Source organism: Monodelphis domestica, chromosome 2, assembly GCF_027887165.1.
Source record: "Monodelphis domestica isolate mMonDom1 chromosome 2, mMonDom1.pri, whole genome shotgun sequence".
NCBI classification, from domain to species: Eukaryota; Metazoa; Chordata; class Mammalia; order Didelphimorphia; family Didelphidae; genus Monodelphis; species Monodelphis domestica.
This window is the reverse complement of record NC_077228.1, coordinates 151,930,416-151,951,609: the sequence shown is the minus strand read 5'-3', so window position 1 is coordinate 151,951,609 and position 21,194 is coordinate 151,930,416. Positions and strand designations below refer to the sequence as shown.

Below are 21,194 nucleotides of genomic sequence, written 5' to 3'. Positions count from 1 at the left end.
TATAGACATATCAAGAGCCTTTGTTTCACCTTCTTTGTCTTTTCATGTGTTGGGTCATGTTATTTCTTTAAAAAAAAAACACCTTATCTTTCATCTTAGAATCAATACCGCATACTTGTTCTAAGACAGAAGAGCAGTAAGAGCTACACAGAGGAGGTTAAGTGACTTGCCCAGAGTCACACAACTAGGAAGAGTTTGAGGTCATATTTGAACCCAGAATCTCCTATCTCTATGCCTACCTTTCAATCTACTGAGCCATCTAACTGCTTACCGAATCTACTTTAAAACAGAGAAAAGAAAAGGAGAAGAAATCAAGTCACCCAGTTTTGATGCTTTTTTAAACAGTTCAAAAAGGTTTCAACTTGGCCAAAGTTTTGGGGTAATTTGTATAATTTCAGTCACTTGTGTAATGTCTTAAACTCTATTAGCACAGATAGTCAAGCATTTGCACAAGGTAATCAACATTTAAATCTTATTTTTAATTTCATTGTTATAATTTCTATTTCTTTTCTTTTGGCCAATAATGAGTTCATGGTATTAATTCCTGATGTACAAAAGTGACCAGTGGTGGTTTTTATCTCTCTAATCCCTGCCTTCCTGAACACAAATGTGTTGAGAGTTTTATCTGTGTTAATGAAGTATGATGTATGAAAATGTGAACCTCTAAGACTTGCTTATGGAAGAAACAACATTCTGCACCTTAATTATAAATAGTAGAAGTGAACCTAGAATTTTTTCTGGTAGAAATCCTTTCTTTTTCCAATACTGCCATTTTGAAAAACAGAAACTGCATGAATTTGGACTACATGGCATTCACTTTAGAGTCAGCCCTTGGTTTTTTTATTTTTTCTTTGGGCTCTTGAAGGCTTATTATTGGAGACAAAAATTGATCTCAGTCTGCTGAGAGATATTCAGTTAAATATATAAAAAAGAATGAATGTGAGTGTGGGAAATTGCTATCTTGAGTGATATTGAGTTTAACACCCTGAGTACCCCTGATAACAGGACATATTCTATGGAATTTTTCACAAACTAGAAGAAAGAAAAAAACTTTTACATTATCCCATCTAAGATGAAATATAAAAGTGCCACATACAAAATTAATATTATGTATTGAAACTATATGAATCCCAGGTAAGGGACTGGTTTAATTTTTCATTGATGAGGCAGAAGATCAGTTGAGAGAAGGTGGAGGGGGGATGGAGAAAGAAGAGATGAGGAAGAGAGAAATATTTGTTTCTTTAAATAAGAGAAACAAAGTTTTAATTAGGATGAGAGAATTTACACTTACATTACATTGAAAAGAATTTGAGATAAGAAGGAATTTCCTTATAGTTGCCTAGCACTGGAGTAGGTTATTGATGAATTGTGTAGTCTCTTGGGAGACATTACAGAGATGAATATATATCTTGGTTTTAATGGCATTCTGAAGATAGGAGAATGAGCTAGTTGAAATTTCAAGTCCATTTCAGCTTGTCAATTGTATAAATATGTCCATTTAACTAAAATGGAAATGTAAGGTATAGATTTTATGTAGCTAAACTAGCCTTTCATTTCTGGGAAATCCATGTTAAAAATCTATCAGCACTTATATTTTCAGTGAAGTTTGTCATCAAATCACTTCATATTATGAAGATCCTGGGCAATTTGTACAACTATTTTCTGTGAAATGGAAGTAGATATTTCCTAGAAATTTTTGTTGTTGCTTTTCTCACTGATAGCTTCAAGTAAAACTGCTCATTTCATTTGTCTATGAGTGAAAAGAGTTTTGCTTTGTCTATAGGAGTAGGCCACTTGGATATTAGAGTCAGCCCCTCTTGTCCATGTGGCAGCTTACTCCCAGTGGCAAAGAGGAGTGTCTTTTAAGATAAGTCAAGGACACAATGCAATGAAAGCTGATCTCTTGCTATTCCCACTCAGCTCTTTTTGATGTCCCATGCCCTGTGGCTTCAGCAGAATTCTAATGACTGTCCTCTAGGTCATAGAGTTGGCTTTATCACAGATTCACTGCCAGATCTTCTTTAAAAATAATCATCTCCAGAGGCCTGACCTATAGAACTAAGAGGGTGGTAGAATTTTGGCAAAATGCTATATATGAACCATATTTTCCACAAATACTGTGTTTAGGATTGGGTGAGATATTATAAATCCATAGCCAGGAATTTTTTAGATGCTTTTCTACATTTATCAAGGGGTAATGAATATAGGTAGTGATCAAAAGTCTGAAATTGAGTAGCAGTGGTCTGGGTCAAAAATATCTTCAGTTTCTAATCCTTGACTACGTAGTTGAGTTGTTGGCTGATGTACAATTTTAGCACATCTTCATAGGAACGATAAACATTTATTTCCACTTTGCCTTAGTGAACTGGATTATCATGATGCTGCAAGTGTCAATGACCGATGCCAGAAGATCTGTGACCAATGGGACAGACTGGGAACACTTACTCAAAAAAGAAGAGAGGCTTTAGAGGTAAAGCTTTGGAGCTGCTTGTTTGACCTAAATTCTCTCAGCAGAGAAGCTTTCATTTCCTGGAATGTGGTGGTTTGGGTTTTTTTACAGCTTTATAGTATATACAGTGCTAAACTGTAATTACTGCAGTCCAGCATGGTAGGAGGAGCCACCAAAAAAAATTCCATATTGAAGAGGTGCAAAATTAAGAACATCAAGGCTAGAGTGAATATTTTGAATATTCACTGCATATCTTTGTCGGTGGTACATAAAATACAATTTAAAATATCTCAGATTCCTAGGAATTATGATAGAATTTTGTGGATATCAAGTATTGCTGATAAATTCCAAAATTTAATTCCTCAAAAGTATGATGTCTGAGATTAACTTGTGTAAAAACCCAACCAAAGGAGCAAAATAACAATGAAAAAATGCAACATTGGAGACATCGTCATAAATCAGAATTTGGATTAATTTTGCCACCAATAGGTGATACCCAATAATATGTCATTTTGTCACAATAAATATTTGGCAGTTAGCTAGGAATAATTGCTCTCTGTATGTAAAGTAAGAAGTATTTCAATTTTCTGACCTTGACTTTGATGAAACTTAAAATAGTGACTTTAACTCTCCTAAAAGTCAAGGGACTATTTTGTTTCCTTCTTCAAAGTGTTTTAAAGAGTGAGGTTTGTTTATATAAAATTAGCAGGTTAAAATGGTTAAGAATGGGAGAAATTTTGAATCCATAAGTGAAAGGTTGATTTTACATTGGACCCAATCCCTTCAACCTCCCTCTCTTTCCTATCTGATTCATTGTGAGACAAGAAAGAAATCTATAGTATTAATAGTAAAACTATGTTTGTCAATCAGATTCCTGAAAAATCTTTTAAGTAATAAAGAAATAAATGTTTATTGATTGAACGTGAGTATTAGCTTCTTCTTGTGACTTGAAATAGCATAATCCCTCCAAACTACACTGGGAGTTAAGAACTCCAATTTTCATTCTTTCATTTATTAGTTCCTCTATTGGGTGACTTCAGATTAGTTACTTAATTTTGTACCTCTGCTTACATTTAATAAATCAGGGATGATACAGTATAGTCTGCTAGCCAGCATGTTTTGGGCAAAGGATTATTCTGCTTTCTAAAATCTTGGTTGAAAGCAAACTAATATAGATACTATAGATGACTGCCATTTAAAAATAGTTAACATAATATACACTTAACTATTATAAATGGTAGATGTAGTATATGATAATGCACAGCTATAATAAAATACACTTAACACTGAAATTACAGTGGGCATGAATTAATCTTTTTTTAAAACCCTTACCTTCCATCTTGGGATAAATACCATGTATTGATTCCAAGGCAGAAGAACAGTAACAGTTAGGCAATGGGGATTAAGTGACTTCTCCAGGGTCACCCAGCTAGGAAGTATCTGAGGTCAGATTTGAACCAAGGACCTCTTATCTCTAGGCTTGACTTTCAATCCACTGAGCCATCTAACTGCCCCTTCATAATTTAATCCTTAACTTGGATAGCACTTTAGCATCTTGGAACCCCTCAAACTCACTGTCAATGAATGTACTCTGCATAGTTACTGGCTAACAGTTTTGGTTACCAGATAACAATGAGTCTGTTGTACTAAAATGCTTCTTAGTTAAATTGGGAAATTTTTTTATTCTATAAAGAGCTTTTACATTTCCAAAAAATTTGCAATGATGTCATCAATACTAAATATCCTTTCTTCTATTAAAAAATGTATATATACAGAGGACTGAGAAATTGCTAGAAACCATTGACCAACTTCATCTGGAGTTTGCCAAGAGAGCTGCCCCCTTTAACAACTGGATGGAAGGTGCTATGGAAGACCTACAAGACATGTTTATTGTACATAGCATAGAAGAAATCCAGGTAATTGCACTTCAGAAGAACTTTTTGATCACACTGGGGGGAAAAAAGGACATATTTAGGCTGGTTGTACTGAAATGGGTTCCACATACCAAGAAAGCCCAATTTTTGTTTTCCCAGCACTTTATATGGTGCTTTGCATATAGTAGGCACTTAGTAACTATTTTTTTAAAAGTATTTGTTTGAACCATAGTTTACCTTATCCTATAAAATGTTGGGACATTATTTGCCCTGACAGACATGGCAAATAGAAAGTGGAAAATCAATGACACATGTAAAACCTAGTGGAATTGCATGACTGCTATGGGAAGGGGGTAGAAATAGGGGAGGCCAAGAACATGAATCTTTTAACCATGGAAAAATATTCTAAATTATTAAATAAAAATTTCAAAAAAAATGATAGTGGAAAATTCTAAGGACGACCATATGAGCTATCAGGTATTGGTGAAAACACAATTTTGTATTAGAAATTTGAGTGTGATGGGCAGAAGGACATTAGTTTTGCCAGCAGATGAGACATCACTGCATATTATGCACTTACTTGGCTGGTAATGACTAAGATATAGGGAAATATGGCATTTGAGAAATTTTGTTGTTTCCTCAGGGAAAAGTACGCAGTTAAAAAAAGAAATAAGAAAAATAGATGGCCAATATCATAGACAGAGCAACCCCATTATAAAATTCACATTTTATTTTTCTGAGAAGGAAAGTTAGCTTAAAAATTAAGTCATGTTATCTTGAAGAGCAGTTAGTTGTATGCTTACACAACTATAGTTGAGGAATTTCCCAAGCCTGTGCCCCTTCTCTTACTCCACTGATAATTCCCTGGGATACTTGGGATTTGGGACTAGAGAGTTTTTAATGATAATCTAGTACAACTTCCTCAGTTTAGAAATGAGAAAACTGAGGAAAAGGGAGGTTTAAAAGACTTGCCCAAAGTCAACATTGACCACATTTTTGCTGCTGTTCCATCATTTCAGGCTCTTCATGATCCCATTTGGGGTTTTCTTGACAAAGATATTGGAATATTTTCCTTCTCCAGCTCATTTTTACAGATAAGGCAAACTAAGGCAAACAGAGTTAAGTGACTTGCCCAGAGTCACACAGCTAGAAAAGTGACTGAGCCAGATTTTAATTAGGAAGATAACTTTTCCTGACTCCAGGCCAGGCACTCTATCCACTGTGCTAGCTAGCTGCCCTATTACCAAACAATGCCAAATAAATAATAGAACTGAGACTTGAGATTTGTTAATAGGTGCTCTTAAAAGCCCTGATAGCATACATGAAGAGTTTAGTCTAGGAGACCAAGGCCAAAATCATTTCATGATGCTATCGTTTGCAAATATACCACAGTTTACAAGTAGAATAAATAGAAAGGAAAATGTTTTTTTTATTCTCACTGCCACTAAACATTTTATAAAGTGTAAAAGAAATACTGAATGTTTAAGTCTACTTAAAGCTTAGAAATTATAAGTTATACCTAGGAGCTAAGTAAATTTGTTTTAATTTTTAAGTAAATAAAAATTGAAATAGGAGAGGAGGCAGAAAGTAGAATAAGGCAGTATATTGCCATAGAACATTTTTTCTTGCTCCTAGCTCATAACTCAAATTAAGGTTGAATAAAAAGTTTTAAAAATACTCAGAAAAAAAGTTTAAGGAGGAAGCAAAACACATCTTAGATTATATACAATAATTAAAAACCATAGTATCTAGCAATCTCTTTCTTCCCCATTTCAAGTCCATCTTTTTCTCCCTTTCCTTTCCCACGAACCCAGATAGCACAATATCCTAAGCAGGTGTGGTGGCAGCTTAGAAGCCCAATCCCAGGTGGGTCTCTGCTGCATCCACACAAAGTTGTTATCTGATGCTGTGAACTTTCTTTCAAGTTACTGGAACAGCAAATCTCAAAGGTACCCAAGTGGAAAAGAATCAAGTGTTTTCTGTAGTTTGGGGGGCAAGAAGATGCCAAAATCTTAGGCTAATGATTCCATTTCCAGGTACCATGGAAACCAGGATATGTCAAGCTCTGATCTAATTTAAGCTACTGTGCAAAAAAAAAAATCCAAGAAGGTTTAAAAGTAAAAGCAGAAAAGAGCTATTCAAATGCAAAGTATGTTTTTTTTTTTTTTAATGAAGTGATTACTTTGAACAATGATAATAAGTTCCGAAATAGTTTTGGTGGCTTTTCTTATATATTATGTTTAAGTACAGGCTTTCAGTCTAAAAATCTTCTAATTTTGGAATAAATGTTTTCTGTGCAAGTGATTAAGTGTACTTAAAAAGCCCAGTTTGAAGTTGAAGAGTGTTTCTTTATTCAGAGAAAGGTTAAGTGTCAATAGTTGGTTTGTTGAGTAATCCAGAGGTAACATTAACCTCTCACTGGTTTATAATCCACATGCTACCTTTATGCAGCTGTACTTAAAAGGGGCTACTGTCAAGTCCTTTAGGTCCAAAATATAGATTTGGCAAAGTAGTTTTTATAAAATCTGATGAGTAAAGGAATAGCCTTATGTCCTTTTATTTTTCTAGGAGTTGAGATGAATTCCTCTTGAATTGCTAGGTTATATATTTACTGTAAGTTGAAGGGAGATCTGAAATTTACAAACTATAACTAAATTAAATTCCATTGCCTCAAAAACAAGGGACTTATTTATGCAGATGAATAATTATGTTGTTGTTCAGCCATTTCCAATTCTTCATGACTGTCTTTGGAGTTCTCTTGGCAAAGATACTGGAGTGGTTTGCTATTTCCTCTCCAGCTCAATTTATAGATGAGAAAACTGAGGCAAACATTTTAAAATGATTTGCCCAGGGTCATATAGCTAGTGAGGGCTTGAGGCCAGGTCAGTCTTCCTGACTAGACTGGCATTCGATCCACTGTACCTCCTATACAAGTGATGAAAAAAAAGCAAAATTGATAATTCATTCTTTTTTTTAAGATGCTGGACTATGATTCAATATGCATTTATTAAACACTCAATGTATACAAGCCAACTGTGCTAGGACCTAAGAATACCAAGACAAAAAAAGAAGTAGTTCACACTTTCAAGGACTTTACATTCTCCTGGATTTATCTAGGGTCATGCTGGATTATTGTATTTGCTTTAGAATCCATTATGTCCATGTGGAAAGAACTTGAACATAATAATATTTAACAATTTACTTGTTCGTGCTTACTATGTACCAGACTGTGCTAAACACTGTAAAAGTATTATCTCATTTGATCCTCACAACATCCCTGGGAGGTAGGTGCTGTTATTATCCTTATTTTATCTGTGGGAAACTGAGGTACAGAGGCCAAATGACTTGCCCAGGGTCAAACAGCTAGTAAGTGTCTGAAGCTGCCTTTGAAGTCAAAGTATTCCTATCTCCAGCTTACTTAGTATGTTTTACAGAAACATTAAAAAAAAATGTCAAGCTTCTCTCCCCAGAGGACCCTCAAGGATAAAGATTAGTAGTGTAACTGGGAATGTTGAAGGATATGAAGGGCTCTTACATTAAGTTAAATCACGCTTTCCTCCCTTCTCTACTCCACTGCAGAGTTTAATCACTGCCCATGAGCAATTCAAAGCCACGCTGCCTGAAGCAGATGGTGAAAGACAGGCCATCATGTCTATTCAGAATGAGGTGGAGAAGGTTATTCAGAGCTACAACATCAGAATCAGCTCAAGCAACCCATATAGCACAGTCACCATGGATGAACTTCGTGCCAAATGGGACAAGGTGAATGTTTGGGCAGGGGCTGAGGGTTGAGGGAAGTAGTATGAAGAGAATGATGGTAAGGTTAATTAGTACAAGATATCTGGAGATTGTTGCCTGGGAAACTCTGACTTCTCACCAGGGTGCTAATCTAATAATCTAGCTGTCACAGATTTCTCTGTCTCTTTTTCTTTTTGTCTCTGTCTCTCTCCCTCTCTCTCTCCCTGCCTCCCTTTCTCTCTCTCTCTCTCTCTGTCTTCTCTCTCTCTCTCTCTCTGTCTCTCTCTGTCTCTCCCTCTTCTCTCTCTCTTCTCTCTCTCTCTCTCAAAGTCTCCTTCCAAAGACAGAATGTATTAAAATATTATACTTAAATTTTTTTCTGAGAAATGTTTTTGATTTAGGGAAAAACACATAGAAACTATGTTCTCTCGTGTTTATTGGTAGGAAAATGTTCCAAATATTTCATAGATCAAAATGGTTAATGATGTACCATTGTAAAGGCAGGGGGAATTTTTAAACAGGTACATTTTATAGCATCAATGTCTAGAGGCTTTAATGGCAGTTATTTTAGGATTTAGCACTATATCCTAAACATATGAATTTAAAATGTAGTAATAGAGAACATAAGAGCACTTTATGACTTATGAAGCACTTTCTACATAGCTTCACTGAGTGGTAAATAATGCAAGTACTTTTATACGTATTTTATTGAAGGGATGGAGGGAGGCTCAAGGAGATTAAATAACTTGCCAGGTCACATGAGTCAGAACCTGGCAACAAACTCAGGTCTCTTGACTCCAGGTTCAGTGTTCTTTCTTTTTCTTTTTTTTCTTTTATCAAATTGCCTCCATTATATGGAAGGAAGTTCCTTAGAAGGTTATATTTCATTTGGGGAAATACATTATAGTTGGTTAATTTGCTAGTCCTTAAGCTCTAGAGAAGACCCCTGTTCAAATTTTATTATAGTAATAAATGGCACAACTTGGGCCATCTCTGTCTCAGTCTTAGGCAACATGCACTTACATGATTAAAAATGTGACACAGTCATCTTGCTTTGCTGATGTCTCATCTCTAAAAGAAAAAATCTACCAATGTAGCTTTGTAGATTTTGTAGGTCACAATTGTTGCACAGACTGATCTAAGGGTAATGTGTGGCCTGTCCTTGTAGGCTGCAGCAGGAAGCCAAACTATTCTCCTTGTCCTTGGAAGTGTCTTCCAAAGTCATACTTAAAAAAAAAAACTTTAATTAATTAATTTGATTTGATTTACATTGAAATACCCAGGTAACTCTTTCCCATCTTCCCCTCCTCCCATTAGACAAGGCATCATTTAACAAAAAGATATATTTGCACACACACATATATAAACTGTCTTGCTTGTTTCTAGTTATTAGTTCTTTCTCTGGAGGTGAACACACAAAAGTCATTCTTCAAACAATATTTCTATTTCTGTATTTGATATTCTCTTGGTTCTGCTCATTTCACTAGTCTTAACTTCATGTAGGTCTTTCCACGCTCTTTAAAAGATTTGCTTTCAAGTACACATATTTTCTGAAGATAAGAGAAGATTTTCCCCTTTGGGTTTGGTTTCTTTGGCCTATTATTTTATTGAGTTGAAGTGCCTGAGGCCAGATTTGAACCTAGGACCTCCCATCTCTAGGCCTGGCTCCCAATCCACTGAGATACCCCAGCTGTCCCCTCTTTGGCCTTTTTAAAGATGGTGGGCCCTATGTCTCTTTACCATTTCTGACCCAGCCACATACTTTTTCCTTTCTTTCTTCCTCTCAGTGCCCATTTTTCACTCATTCTGCTCACTTTCACTCATTTCACTCACCCTTTCTTTTGATCATTTTCCTTTCTCCTACCTCCTTTTTCCTTCATCTTCCCTTCTCTCTTCTTCCCCTTGGGATTGTCACCTAGTCCTTGTGGTCATCCCTGTTGGTATAAGAGGTGCTATTTAACACTTGCTGCTGTTGTGCTCCATGACAGGTAAAACAGTTTGTGCCAGTACGGGATCAATCCCTACAAGAAGAGCTGGCTCGCCAGCATGCTAATGAGCGACTGCGGCGCCAGTTTGCTGCCCAAGCCAATGCTGTTGGACCATGGATCCAGAACAAGATGGAGGTAAATCATCTAATAGGATGCTGTTGTTCAGAGAACTCCAGAAAATCTCTAGGATTACTTTAAAAAACTTTTACTGACTTAACAAAGGTTATTATTCTTTTTCACATTTACCAGCATTGACTAATAGTAGTAAGTTTTATTTTTCATCATTATCCTCAAGCATTTATTAAGCATTTACTGTGTGCCAGGCACAGAGCTGAGCACTAGAGATAAAAAGCAGGACAAAAACTAGGTCTCTGCCCTCCAGCAGTTCACATGGGGAAGATGGCTTACAAACAACTTTGTACATAGAAATATATTCCTGCAGTGTAAATGACAGGTGATCTCAGGGGTTATTATGATTTAAGCCTTAACACGTTAAAGAAAAAAGATTTGAACTGACAACAATTACTATCAGATTGCTACATGAGCATATTTTCTACTGTTTCTTCTATTCACATTTTTATTTGCTTCAGACTATTTTTCAAACCATTGGGAACATAGCAATTTGTGTGGCTGCTTTCTATCGACAGGAGAGCTAACCAGAAACTGTTACCTGGGGTCCTACAAAAGAAAGAGGAAGGAAGGATCTTCATTTGGAGATCTGTTTACTTGGCAGTTAATGAAGGTGTTAGAGGGGCAACTTAAAATGTTTTCAGTATAGGGGCCTTGAATTTAAACTTACTATCATGATTATGGAGTAACATATTATTTGCCATGTGGTTTTGCTTTGCTGTGAGCTATGTTGGTTGTCAGTGGGAATAACTAAACTTTTCGGAGCAGTAAATGTTCATTATTTGAAACAATTAAAAAATGCTTAAATCTCTGGGTTCATTTTATCACAAGGGACAGATGAGAAATTTATCAGCATAATTGCCCCACTTCTTTCCCCTACCTAGAAGCTTTTAGTGGTGAAATAATTATTTTTAAAGGTAGAAAATAATCTAACAGATATGGCAAATATATCCCATACAGGAAGCATACATATTTCTAAATGTTAACTCATTACTGTATCCTTGCATTACATCTTATTGCATAAACCTAGTAGGCGAGTGTGTGTGTATTTTTTTTTAACCCTGATCTTGTGCTTTATACTTAATACTAAGTATCAGTTCTAAGGCAGAAGAGTGATAACAGGCTAGGCAATTGGGGTTAAGTGACTTGCCTAAGGCCACACAGCTAAGAAGTATCTGAAGCAAATCTGAACTAAGGACTTCAACACCCCTGTTCTGACTATCCATTAAACCACCTCCCTGCCCCTTACAGACATTTTAATTCCCTAACATCAGTGGGAGTTAAATGCGCTTTCTCTGGTCTCTCCTTTCACTTTAATCCACTGGATATTCCTGCATTCATATTGTTTCTATTCTCATATGGATAGGGAACTAGACTTGGAGTCAGAATGTTCTTATTTCAAATCCTGCCCCAGCTGCTTGTTAGTTGTGTGACTATGGAAACTCAGCCTCTCTAGGTCTATTTCCTCATTTGTAAAATGTGGGAGCTTAGACTTGCTGGCCTTGATGGTCCTTTCTATCTCTAACTCTTAAAATTCTTTGACCCTGTCATTGGAGCTAATCCAGGTGCCTGCTGGTAATTTAGGAGACTGCCTCATTCCAGCTTCCCTTTGTAGATGAGTCAGGATAAAAGAAAACAAACAAAAAAACTAATTCTCCTTGGCTTTTTGCCTCCTTCACACCTAGAAAAGAATGAGCTAGAATAGGGAAAGACCTTCAGATAATGCCTTATAAGGATACATATTTTAGCTTGGAGAATAAAAGACTTGGTGGTGACAGGATAGCTACAAAAACAGCAAGGTTTTTGGTTTTTTAATGACTGCTACCTGCCAATTACTACACTAAACTTTGGGAATATAAATACAAACTAAAAGAGGAAACAGCCCTTATCTTAAGGAGCTTACATTTTTGTGGAGAAAACAACACATAAAAGGAGATTGAAAAGTGAGGAAAGTAGGGAAAGGGGAGAAGTTAGCAGAGGATCCTGGAGAATTTGGGGCAAGAGTGAATAATTGCCCAAGAAAGTGAGATCAGTGGAAGGAAGTTACAAAGACACAAGTTTAGCCAGGATGTAACAGCAAGCACTCTGACAATTAGAACTGACCCAAGGAACAATAGGCTCTCTCAGGGATTAGGGAGGACTGGATTATGGGTTCTCATTCCCTGACAATTTTTATGCAAAACCTGGATGAGCCATTTGCTGAATAGGCTGTAGAGTGAATTCTTGTGCCGATACACATTAGACCAAATGATCTCTGAGGTTTGTTACAACTCTGATGTTCTATAATACTTCCACATTGTGATCCTAAGAGTTGACGAAATTTTCCTGGGTTCATTTGTGTTTGTGTCTGTGTGACTGCTTGTCTTTTTCCACCCATGTCCACTAAACAGGAAATTGCTCGAAGTTCTATCCAGATCACTGGGGCTTTAGAAGATCAAATGAACCAGTTGAAGCAATATGAACACAACATAATTAATTACAAAAACAATATTGACAAACTGGAAGGAGATCATCAGCTTATTCAGGAAGCCCTAGTATTTGACAACAAGCACACTAATTACACCATGGAGGTAGGTGAACCATGAAGTAATTTTTGACAAGAATAGCAATGTTATTTAAATAATAAAAATTATTATAACTAGCTTATATGTGTATAGACAGACAGACAAAGATGAAACTTCAAGGTCTGATTCTCATTTATTTATAATTGTTATTCTCATTTTATAGGTGAGGAAAGTGAGGTAGGCAGTAGTTAAGTGACTTGCCCAGAAATACATGGTTACCAAGTACCTGAGATTGGAACTCAGGTCTTCCTCACTCCAGGTCCTATGCTCTATCAACTCTACTATATAATACATTGTTTGATACAGTGCTTTATGTACATACTGTTTCATATGATCTTTACAATCTCCTAGAAGATAGATAATGCAAGTATAATTCTATTCTGTCTTCTCAAGTTGCTTTTTTTTTTTTAACATACCCTGCCCTTGCTTAGGTAGATATGAGACTTCTCCCTTCAAATTAGTCTGGGCTGTTTCCTAGTACATTCTGAAAGTAGAGAAATTAACTGTTACTGTTACTGCCCTTCTCCTCTGTATAGCATTGGATTTAAGATTTTTTTTTTCCCACTAGAAGGAATGTGCCACTATCCAAGTAACATTTGGATAGCAACTCCTTCCTACAGGTCTGACTGTTTTGTTTTCTCCTGAAGAAATATAGAATATGAGAAAGTATCTTTTATTCTAATAGGTTTTCTCATGTGTATAAAATATTACTCTAATCTCTCATTATTAAAGCTCCAGTTTTATAGAGGGGTCCTGAGAGCTTCTCACTAGAGAGTCCAGTTTAGTTACCTAAATATTATATATCAGTGATGGTGAACCTATGGCACAGGTCAGGTATTGGAGAGTGAGACAATGTTTAAATAAGACAAATTGTCCTCTGAGTGTTTATAGCCTATCAACAGGGGATCAACAAGACAATTTGAAAGACTGTTGATAAAAAATACTATCCACCTCCAGAGAAAGACCTTCTGGAACCTGAATGCAGATAGAAAGATACTATTTTCGACTTTATTTGCAAATTGCAAAACTTTCCATCCTTTATCACAGGTTTCTTTTTCTTTTGATATGTGTCTTCTTCTACAATTGACCAATATGGAAATATATTTTGCATAATCACACATGTATAACCTATATTGAGTTGCTTACTATCTTAGGGAGAGTACAGAGAAGGGAAGGAGAGAAATTGAAACTCAAATTTTTAGAAAATGAATGTTAAAAATTATTTTCACATGTTTTTGGGAAAAAATTAAAAATAGAGGTCTGACCATCTAAAACATGAGGAAATCATGAACTGAAATCTCACTAGCTTTTCTCTTTTCCATTTGGATTGGTTCTAAGGCAGGTTGATTGTACTGATCAGAGAGAGGAGGAGAACTAACAATGTTAATATTTTCTCTGGTAGCACATCCGTGTTGGATGGGAACTGCTGCTGACAACTATTGCCAGGACTATTAATGAGGTGGAGACCCAGATCCTTACTAGGGATGCTAAGGGTATTACCCAGGAACAAATGAATGAGTTCAGAGCATCTTTCAACCACTTCGACAGGGTACAGTATATTCTTCTTGTATTTTTTTTTTACCACAACCACTAACTAATTCACAGTTGGATTGATTGTAGAATGACCTGTCTGCTTTTATCACAAACTAAATGCCTTGAAAAAAATACAGAAAGCTAGAATAACTACCATGTACTACCAAGAAGAAATAGTAGTAAAAAATAAGGTGTTCATTAATGTCATAACTAAGTTAAGACTGATACATGAGATATATATTTATTTTCTGGCATAAATATATTTATATATGGATAAATTTATGTGTTTCTATTTGTTAAAGAGTTGAGGATAATAATAAAAGCCAACATTTTCTATAACACCATAGTTACAAAATACTTTTAATGATCTCATTTAGGAGAAAATATTATTAATGAATCACCAAAATTCATACAACCAAGAAGTGTCAGAATGGGTACTTAAACCTAATTCTTCTGACTTCCTCACTGTAACAAAACTAGTTCTTTGGGAGACTAAAAGCTTAACAAATACTGGGCGGTAAAATTTCCATTCTCTTCCACTCATCTGTAATGCTATTCTGCATTCCCTAAGTAATTCTACCAAGGTGCATTTTACCATTCTACCAATAGTGCATTTTAGTAAAAGAACAGAAAATTTTGCAGTAAGCTATATAAGAGGTCAGTGTTACTCCAGTTCATTGCTGTCTCATAAAATCAAATTATTTGTTAAATGCCCTTAAGAACCAAGACACAAATATTGACATCTCTATGGAACTGTAGAACTGCCAAAGTTCTTTACATATTATCTCCTTTGATCCTTACAACAACCCTGTGAGATTAGCCATTATTTCCCCCAATTTTACATTTGAAGAAATGAGTTTCTGAGAAGTAAAAAGACTTGCCCAGTGTCATAGCTAGTGTCTGAAAGAAGATCCAAATAAATTCCAGACTTTGTGACTTTTAAGTCAGAAATAGGACTCTAATCCAGTACTCCATGTTGCATGTCCAACAGATAGCTGACAATTCTTCATTCATTTAGTCAATTTCTATGTTGAGGCATTGAATTAAAGGATAATTACCAAGATCTGACCTATTTCTTCTTAAAGTTACAGTCCATTTCCTTTTGTGCAGATTAAAAAAAAAAAGATGCTCACTATTCCTCTGTTGAGATAAGTTAGTATAAATTATGGACTTTTCATAGGCTGTCTCACTTATGCCTCTCCTTGAGGCAGGCAGGACCATATTGAAGTCAACCCAAGTTTATTAAAATCTTCTCATGTAATGTGCTTGTGATGAATTCCCCCCAAAATACATAACATTATTATTATTATTAAATTATTTCCTTCTGTCTTAGAATGAATACTAAATATCTGTTCCCAGGTAAAAGAGTGGTAAGGGGTAGGCAATTAGGATTAAGTGATTTGTCCAAGGTCACACAACTGGAAAGTATCTCAGGTCAAATTTGAAACTATGGGGGCAGCTGGGTAGCTTAGTGGATTGAGAGCCAGGCCTAGAGATGGGAGGTCCTAGGTTCAAATCTGGCCTCAGACACTTCATAGCTGTGTGACCCTGGGCAAATCACCCATTGTCTAGCCCTGACCACTCTTCTGCCTTGGAATTAATACTTAGTATTCCAAGATGGAAGGTATGGGATTAAAAAAAATTTTTTTTGAACCTATGACTTCTCCTTTTCAGGCCTAGAATCCACTGAGCTACTTATATGCTCCTGCTTCTCTTTATTATTCAAATACTAGAATAACTTCCTATTCCTCTAAGAACTTAAGTTTACTGAACTATTAATGGTAGGATGACCAGAGGTATGATTAGAGCTTTAAATGACTTATTGTTACTGGTAGATATTATCTAAGTGCTAAGCAAACAATTCACTCATTTGTAAACATTGGAAATAATTGTCAAGTTGGTCATCTTGTTCTGTCTGGTTTTATGCTATTATTTGGTTAGCTTTCATAAGTACAAAATGCTAAATAAAACCAGGCTTAGGATGGGTGGAGAACTTTAGTGGGGGAATCTGGACCCTGTTCTATATGGGAAGGAACAGGAAAAACTCATGATCCAGAAACCCTTATCTTCTCTATTTGGAAAAATAAAAGTAGAGTTGGAAAGAAGTGCAGATAGGCATTAAGTAGAATGGAGCTTAACATGTACCAGCAACAATATTTTTTAAACATTTACTAGGTGCAAGACATTGTTGATAGTTACTCATCTAAAATCAGGGAAATTCCACATTAGTCTGAGAAGTTGGCCAGTATTTTTGTATAAAACAAAAATTCAGAAAACTTTTGCAAGGGATGACTGTGCCTTTCATTTCATGTTTAACTTATTATGTGAAACTGTTTTATTTGTTTAATCATGGATTTTCTTGTGTTTTAATTTAAAATGATTATTTAACAGTCAATGCCTCTGATAATAGATGTAGGTGAGCATGCCTATTGACCCAGTGGTACTATGTATTATTAATCCATTTCTCAGCAATGTCATCATCATTACAATTTGTATTTACTTGTCCCTTTCTTAGCTAGCAATTTAATGTGTAGGATTTGGGGGCTTTCTTGTGTGCATTTGTAGACTCTCAAATAGGATGAGTCTGCATGAGCCAAATTGAGGGTGATAGCTTTTAAGTTCTGTTCTAGAATACTAGCATCAATAGGAACATAACTAATAGATGGCAGAAGGGAGAATATGAGCATTTTGAGTTATTGTTGCTTGAATATTATAGAAACTATAGCTAGTCTATAACTTTCTGTGTTCTTTGGAAATTATAATTAAATAAACTAACCATATTATACAAGCCCATAACTAGAATGCATTATAATTTCTCAGAGCATTTATTATAATAGTCAAGACCTTGTGCCATTGTTAGAAGTTAATAATTTATAGTGATTTCCCAATGAGTTTTCTCCCAAAGGCACTAAATAGTTCTTTCTGCTTTTTTTCTCATTTCTGGGTGTGTCCTCTTTGTCTGTTCCTAATCTGTTGTTCATGGATCTTTTTTACTTTAATTTTTTACTTTGACCCATCTCTTTTTGGGAATTCTTCCTTGTGTGTTTACATGTTGTGTGTCAGTTTCATTTCCTCTATAAATCAATGATGACCTTATAGGCAATGCTTCAAATCAATCTATCACTGAATTGATTCCATGTTGATATAACTGTCCACATTGTGGAGCTGATATAATCTTTCCTCAAACTTCTCCATTTATGTTCTTTGCATTGATCAACAGAGGAAGAATGGTCTGATGGATCATGAAGATTTCAGAGCCTGCCTGATTTCCATGGGATATGATCTGGTATGAATAGAGTAGAAATTTTGTCATTTTAACAAAACAGGATTTGTTACTTGGTAATTAATAAAAGTAGGAAGTATATGGCTAGAATTTTATAGAATGTTTCTTACGCAGTACATTTGGGTTGATTCATTTTACACAGTTGGAGAAAATAACTTAAAATCATACTTGTACTAAAAAGTGTTACAATAGTAACAAAACACAGATTTTTGCCTTCTGAGAAAAAAATGGCAAAAATTACTGAGTAAAAAGACTTCTTATGATTTTTAAGGCTTTTAAAAAATAATTTACATTTAAGTTGGAAAGTTCTCACAAATAATCCAAAATTTTGACTTTGAGAGTTCCAGTAAACCTAAAATTCTCAAATCAATACATTTATAAATGTATTACTTAAGCCTTTGAAAAAGTTCACTAGGCCAAAATTCTAACATTCATGCTTCTAATTCATGGGCACAACTTTTCCAAGTTGTCATTCAGGAAAGGTAATCAGCCTTCTCCTTTAAACCATTGTTTCTCTTAAAGGAGTGAAGACAGCGGGGATAGGTGACAGAAACTCTGGGGCTTAATAGTTCTTAGTTTTCATACTGCAGCCCTTTGAATTATTATTTCATTTGTGGTGATAATTATGAGATCAATGGAGCATCAAAATGTTATGAAGATGTCTCCAAAGCCATTACAAAAAGACTGAAGACAATAGCATTGCCTATTAACACCAGAATGACCACATGCATCAATTTTTGCAAACACATTACAATTTGAAGTGAAAATTTCATCTTACTGGCTGGCTCTACTTTCTTTGTCTTATGGATTTAAAGTTTTTTAAATGCACTGAGTTAATTGTGATAGTTTCTTCCTTCAAGATATTCTTAAATGCCAGTCCTCCTGGTATTATATATGCAAATAATAAGAAACTTGTGTGCTTGCAGTTGGAAGAACTGATACTTAATTGTCCATAATTGTGGATCATGGGAATGTTTGCTTTGTATCTTATCTCAGGGAGAAGCTGAATTTGCTCGAATTATGACACTTGTAGATCCCAATGGACAGGGAACTGTCACCTTCCAGTCCTTCATTGACTTCATGACCAGAGAGACTGCTGACACAGACACAGCTGAGCAAGTCATTGCTTCTTTCAGAATCCTAGCTTCAGATAAGGTTAGTTCCTATCCTCTTGATTCAATTTACAAAAGTGTTCTCTAGCCCAACTCGTTAGTGCAATGGAACCTGGAAGACCTGTGTTCAAAACCAACCATAGACATTTACTAGCTGTATAACCTGCTCTAGTCACTTAATCTTTGTTTGCTTTGGTTTCCTCATTTCTAAAATGAGGATGATAATAGCACACAGGGTTGTTGTGAGGACCAAACAAGATAATAATTGTAAAGCACTTAGCACAGTACCTGACCCATTGTAAATGCTCTATAAATGTTAGCCAGTATTATTGTTATTATTATTATTATTATTTTATTTTTACTTAAAAAAAGACCTCTGTTATTACAGTCCACTATAATACTCAGTACATGAAGGGAAGCTTAAAAATATATGAATCTCAATTGTCAAAAAGTGTTTCTATGTGTAATTGACAAAATAAAAAAATGGAGAGGGGAAAATATATGATTCTAAAGACCAAAAACTCATAGTAGAAAATGATAGTATATCCTGGTTCTGGGCTTTCCTTGTGAACTTTGCACTGAGTTCCATGGAAGGAAATTGCAAAACTGGTTCATACCATTTTACAATTCTGAATTTCGAGTATTTGATACAGAGGATAAAAGCCCTACAGCTTAAACAGCATAAGCACCTCAGCTCTTAGAGTAAGGAACAGTGACTTCTAAGTCTTGGTCATTAGATCATGGCTATATGAAATTCCCCAAGTCATTAAAAAATGAATAAGGGGGCAGCTGGGTAGCTCAGTGGATTGAGAGCCAGGCTCAGAGATGGGAAGTCCTGGGTTCAAATCTGACCTCAGACACTTCCCAGCTGTGTGACCCTGGGCAAGTCACTTGACCCCCATTGCCTAGCCCTTACCACTTTTCTGCCTTGGAGTCAATACACAGTATTGATTCCATGACAGAAGATAAGGGTTTTTAAAAAATGAATAAAATATGAGAACTCTGCATTCCCTTCTTCCTGAGGTCTAAGGAGAAAATTCTGAGTTTCACAATACAGGTATTCCTCTCTGTCTATAAATTGAAACTTAAAAAAAAAATTATCTTGATAGGAATTGGATCCAGAAAGGATTTTAGAGGTCATCTAGCCTAACTCTCTCATTTTATATTTTGGAAAACTATGGTCTCAAAATATATAAAGTTCATAGTTTTGTGGGCAGAAAGAAACAGAGCTAGGATTTGAACTCAATTCAGTTTCAACTCAATTTTATTCTATATGTAGTATTTTACTGTGCTACATCAGAATTCCTACCCAAATCCTACTATTGCCTTCTCCATGAAGAATTTGCAAAGGATGCTAAAATACATCTAAAAGGTCCCCTAACAGCTCCATCCAGGGTTGTTATGCAAACAATTAAGATATAGCAACAGTTAAGAGGAATCCAATTTATAGTGAATAGCTAAAAGTGAAGGGCTTTAAAAGAGAATACTCACTATACTATAGAAAGAAGCCATCAACTGTGATCTTACTAGATTGGGCAGTTTAAAAAGAGCAATAAAGTGAAAATTGGAAGACTCATGTTCCAATCCTGACTGCCACTCAGCTCGGTGAGCCTGGGCATATTAGGGGTCTGGATGATTCTTCTATGATATCATTAGCTCAGATGCCACATTCAAGTGTGTTCTCCCTCCGTATCAAAAACCTATGATTATTACTCTGGTTTCATTTAACCAATTGACCTTAAAAGATTATTTATCAAGAAAATATAGCAAGAAGGAGAATAAAAACTCTTCCCTCCCCGACACCTTGGGGATAAGCTCTGTCCTCTACCACCTTGGTCCCTAGGAAGAGTGGCTGCATCCTTCAAGCAGTTGGTACAAAGCATTTACCTTACCAAGTTCACTTCTAAATGTAGTATAATTTATGGTCCTCCCTGTAAGACATGGAATCTTGGCCTTTGGGTTAGTATCCTGTTGAGTTGGGTCCAAGTCACTTCCAAGGGTTGTGCTGATGGACCAGACTGGACTGTCCATGACCTCTGGTGCTCTCCTGATCTTTCAAAGCCTAGTTCATTTCATCTCGAATATTCTTTCATGGAATACAGGAAAGGACAGAATTAAAAGGGACAGAAAAACAGCTGACCCACATGGTCATGACAGCTCCATTGCATCCTGGGGACAAAGAACAGGCCCTTGGCACAAGCTATCTTTCTGCTTGGTGCTGACTCTATGAGAAGGCCTGAGGCTCCTGCCCATGGAGTCTTCTGTATGCATTCTTGGTTCAGACTCAATAGCAAATCATTTTTCTTTACCAACTGGTTAGTAGATTGGAATCACTCCTGGCTGCATTTGCATGCACTGAAGTGGAAGCCATCATGTATTTCTAGAGGCAGGTTTGTCAACCTTCCAGTATGGAGGCAGAGTTTGCTCAGAGGTTGGGGCCCCTAATGACTGTTCATCTGTTACACCCCTTCTCCCACTTTAAAAATTTCTTGCCCTTAGCAAATTAGCTAGAGTACATTAAGAA

At 35.9% G+C, this 21,194-nt stretch overlaps 1 protein-coding gene across 2 annotated transcripts in view; it reads left to right on the top strand.

Annotated features, from left to right (window-relative positions):
* The window catches only part of ACTN2 (actinin alpha 2), a 102,228-nt gene that overhangs the window by 78,807 nt on the left and 2,227 nt on the right, over window positions 1–21,194 (top strand). For both annotated transcript variants that reach the window (XM_007481574.2, XM_001368616.3), the window contains exons 13-20: window positions 2,362–2,470; window positions 4,225–4,365; window positions 7,903–8,085; window positions 10,050–10,184; window positions 12,569–12,748; window positions 14,145–14,291; window positions 17,496–17,561; window positions 18,555–18,713. In XM_007481574.2, coding sequence (XP_007481636.1) covers window positions 2,362–2,470; window positions 4,225–4,365; window positions 7,903–8,085; window positions 10,050–10,184; window positions 12,569–12,748; window positions 14,145–14,291; window positions 17,496–17,561; window positions 18,555–18,713 — 1,120 coding nt within the window. The remainder of the gene's footprint in view (window positions 1–2,361; window positions 2,471–4,224; window positions 4,366–7,902; window positions 8,086–10,049; window positions 10,185–12,568; window positions 12,749–14,144; window positions 14,292–17,495; window positions 17,562–18,554; window positions 18,714–21,194) is intronic.